Below are 2991 nucleotides of genomic sequence, written 5' to 3' on the forward strand. Positions count from 1 at the left end.
CACACACACACACACACACACAGACGATAAGACGATGAAAATATAACCATGAAAATGCCCGTTTTTACTTGGGATCTTGAACCTCATTTATACTGTGGACGTGAGAAATACTTCATTGGTTGGTAGGTGTTAAAATATTATGGGCCAGATGTGTAAACGATGAACAGAAGCCATAAATATGCCATTTTTTACACATAAAGAGGTGTTCACTTTGCAAAACAGAATGTGCTGTAATGCGTGCAACTTGCACATGCTGAATACCTAAAATATATTTTGATTAATAACAGCGTGAGAGAGGAGTCTCTGTTGCATAAATTATGTGACACCAAGACTAGAATGCAACTAAATCCAAGTTGTGTTTTTATACATTTATACACACAGTAATATTTATAAAAACAATTGACCAGTCAAATAATTTATAAACCAACACACAAACATTTGTTTGCGTTTTAAAACACAGGTGAGAAACAATATGTAGCTTACTGATTCATGTAACCCCTGGTCTCACTCATGGGTGTTGTGGCACTGAATATATGTAAAGGTGATCTCTGTTCTCCGTGCTATTCAGACTTCAGGGACAACGTGTCTCAGTGGGATGATATGCTTGACCCTAAAGCTGGATAAAGTACTTGCTAGAAAGAGTTTATTTAAAAAGAAAAAAAAAAAAAAAGAATTGCCTGAACTGGATTAAGAGACTATGCATTAAAAACTTGTACTAATGATGACTTTATCAATCACAATCAAGAATTGGACATAATGGTGTCATAACTTGACAATAACGATGTAAATTCTCATCTTCTCTCTTCATAGTTGGTGATTCGCGTTCATTTGTCAGACGAGAGCTCAAAGACCATGATGGTGGACGAGAGACAGACAGTCAGACAGGTATGACTCGCATTACATTTGTAGTAGGGATGCAGTAGCAGTAATGTAGTAGAAGCAGTTAGTTTGAAAAACAGTAGCTGTTACAGTACAATAGAAACACACTGTCAGTAGCAGTAGTAATAAGACATAATATTCTTAATAGTAATATAAGTAACATTTGTGAGATCAGTAGTATTCACTATTTGTGTTAACATTTGTCATGGCTATAGCTGTAGCATCAGTAGAAGAACTACCAGCAGTAAAAGTAGTGAAAACGTAGTGGTAGCAGCGGTTATGCTTTTTTAATAACAGTTGTATTATTGGTAGTGATTGCTGCTATAGTAGTAGTTGTTGTGTAATTAGCAGTACTTCTGTCATTCATAATAGTAGTACTGCTGTAAGTGCTGTGTTATGCTCACAGTGACTCCTGTTCTCCAGGTTTTGGACAGTTTGCTCGAGAAATCTCATTGTGGTTACAGTCCAGACTGGTCACTGGTGGAAAGCATCAACGAGCTGCAGATGGGTAAACAAACAAACAAACGCGCACACACAGTTTCCTGGCTGCTAGGTCTCAAGTATTTTACGCTCCAAAAACTAGTAATGCATAGAGGTCTATATCACTGGCCCAGAGTGAGTAGAGGTTCATGTAAAACAGAGCAAATAAAACAGAACACATTTAATTGATTAATAATTGATGTCTGTTAGATGGTGTTGTTGGATTAGCTAGCTTTAGAAAAGATTGGCATGTAAGTGTAAGGTGAAACCTTGGACTTCCCTTTGTGAAGTGCTGTTAAAGCTCAAAAAGCGTCATTGACTTCAGTGCTGATTGCTTTATGTTCTGACATTTCTAAAGATGAAAGGCCTTCTGAGTGACGCAACCTGATTTAGTTCATTACTAGTAGTACAACCTATTCCAGATTCCCAGGTACTTGTGTGTTTGAAACATTGTTGACTATATCTGTACTTGTAGTCAGAAAACTTGTGCCCAGAAGTGACAGACAGCACATACATACATCCACAAAGATATGAGAGCGCGCGCACGCACACACACACACACAGCTCGCTTGGGGGCTGGGGGAAGATGTGTTTGCCAGCACACACTGTACTACAAGCTTCAACTGCACTTAACAGTCTTTGACAAACATACACACACACAGCCTTTATGTAGGTCCGGTGCGATGATGCGTGTGATCTAACCTACATCTTCAGGGCTTCTGCTGAACAGCCAGTCGGCATCATTATGAAAGAGAGAGAGAAGGTAAAGTGTAGCTTGTTCAGCCAAAACTAAACCTCTCATTGTTTACACAAATCTACTGCACGTGTTTTTAAAACCTGGGCTTGAAGGCCAGGGTTTGGAAGATTTAATTTGTGTTAATTAAGGGAATAAGAGGTCGTGTAGCTGTGGAAGGGGGGACTAACTGTTTGACAGCACACACACACACACACACACACACACACCAGCACCACCAGCGCCCTTTGGCAAGAAACAGACTTCCTGTCAGATCATACCTCTGACCTCTCACCACATACCCTGCAGGAAATAACAATGGCAAATAATTATGATTATAATGAGAAGAACAACAATCATTTAGTAGTAGTCATAGTACAGTAGTAAATAAAAGAAAAAATGAATCAGTGTAAGTATGAACTGAGGTGTTTTGTTCCTTTATGGTGTCTGAGTTATAAAGCATTTTTATGTCTTCTTACTAGCCTGCAGTAGAAGACAGACTGGCTCAGTATTGTCATCGTTTGTTGTTAGCTTTTTATGACTTAAACATATTTGTGGTCTTAAACCTACAATGGTAAACTCCATCTCTCAGACTGATTTATGTAATGTGTGATAAATGATGACATACTGTATTTGACAGTACTGTATTAGTAAAATTATCAGGGAAACTACAAAAAGGTCTCAGATCTTTGCTTCATTACTACTTAGGATACATCATTACTTCACATGTTCTTCATACAAAAAAAAACAAAACAGTTGTCTGTTTAGGTAGCCTAGTCATTAACTCAGTTATTTTACTTATTAATGCACAAGATACTTAAGTAATGAAGTTAGACAGCATTCACATTATCGGCAGCACAGAAGCAAACTAACAAACATAATCAGTTGCAACAAATAAT

At 37.8% G+C, this 2991-nt stretch overlaps 1 protein-coding gene across 3 annotated transcripts in view; it reads left to right on the forward strand.

The window, feature by feature from the left end:
* The window catches only part of raph1a (Ras association (RalGDS/AF-6) and pleckstrin homology domains 1a), a 66958-nt gene that overhangs the window by 51868 nt on the left and 12099 nt on the right, over nt 1–2991 (forward strand). For all 3 annotated transcript variants that reach the window (XM_046053394.1, XM_046053395.1, XM_046053396.1), the window contains 2 exons: nt 811–885; nt 1303–1387. In XM_046053394.1, the coding sequence (XP_045909350.1) occupies nt 811–885; nt 1303–1387 (160 nt within the window). The remainder of the gene's footprint in view (nt 1–810; nt 886–1302; nt 1388–2991) is intronic.

This window comes from Micropterus dolomieu, linkage group LG07 (genome assembly GCF_021292245.1).
Source record: "Micropterus dolomieu isolate WLL.071019.BEF.003 ecotype Adirondacks linkage group LG07, ASM2129224v1, whole genome shotgun sequence".
Classification (NCBI taxonomy): Eukaryota; Metazoa; Chordata; class Actinopteri; order Centrarchiformes; family Centrarchidae; genus Micropterus; species Micropterus dolomieu.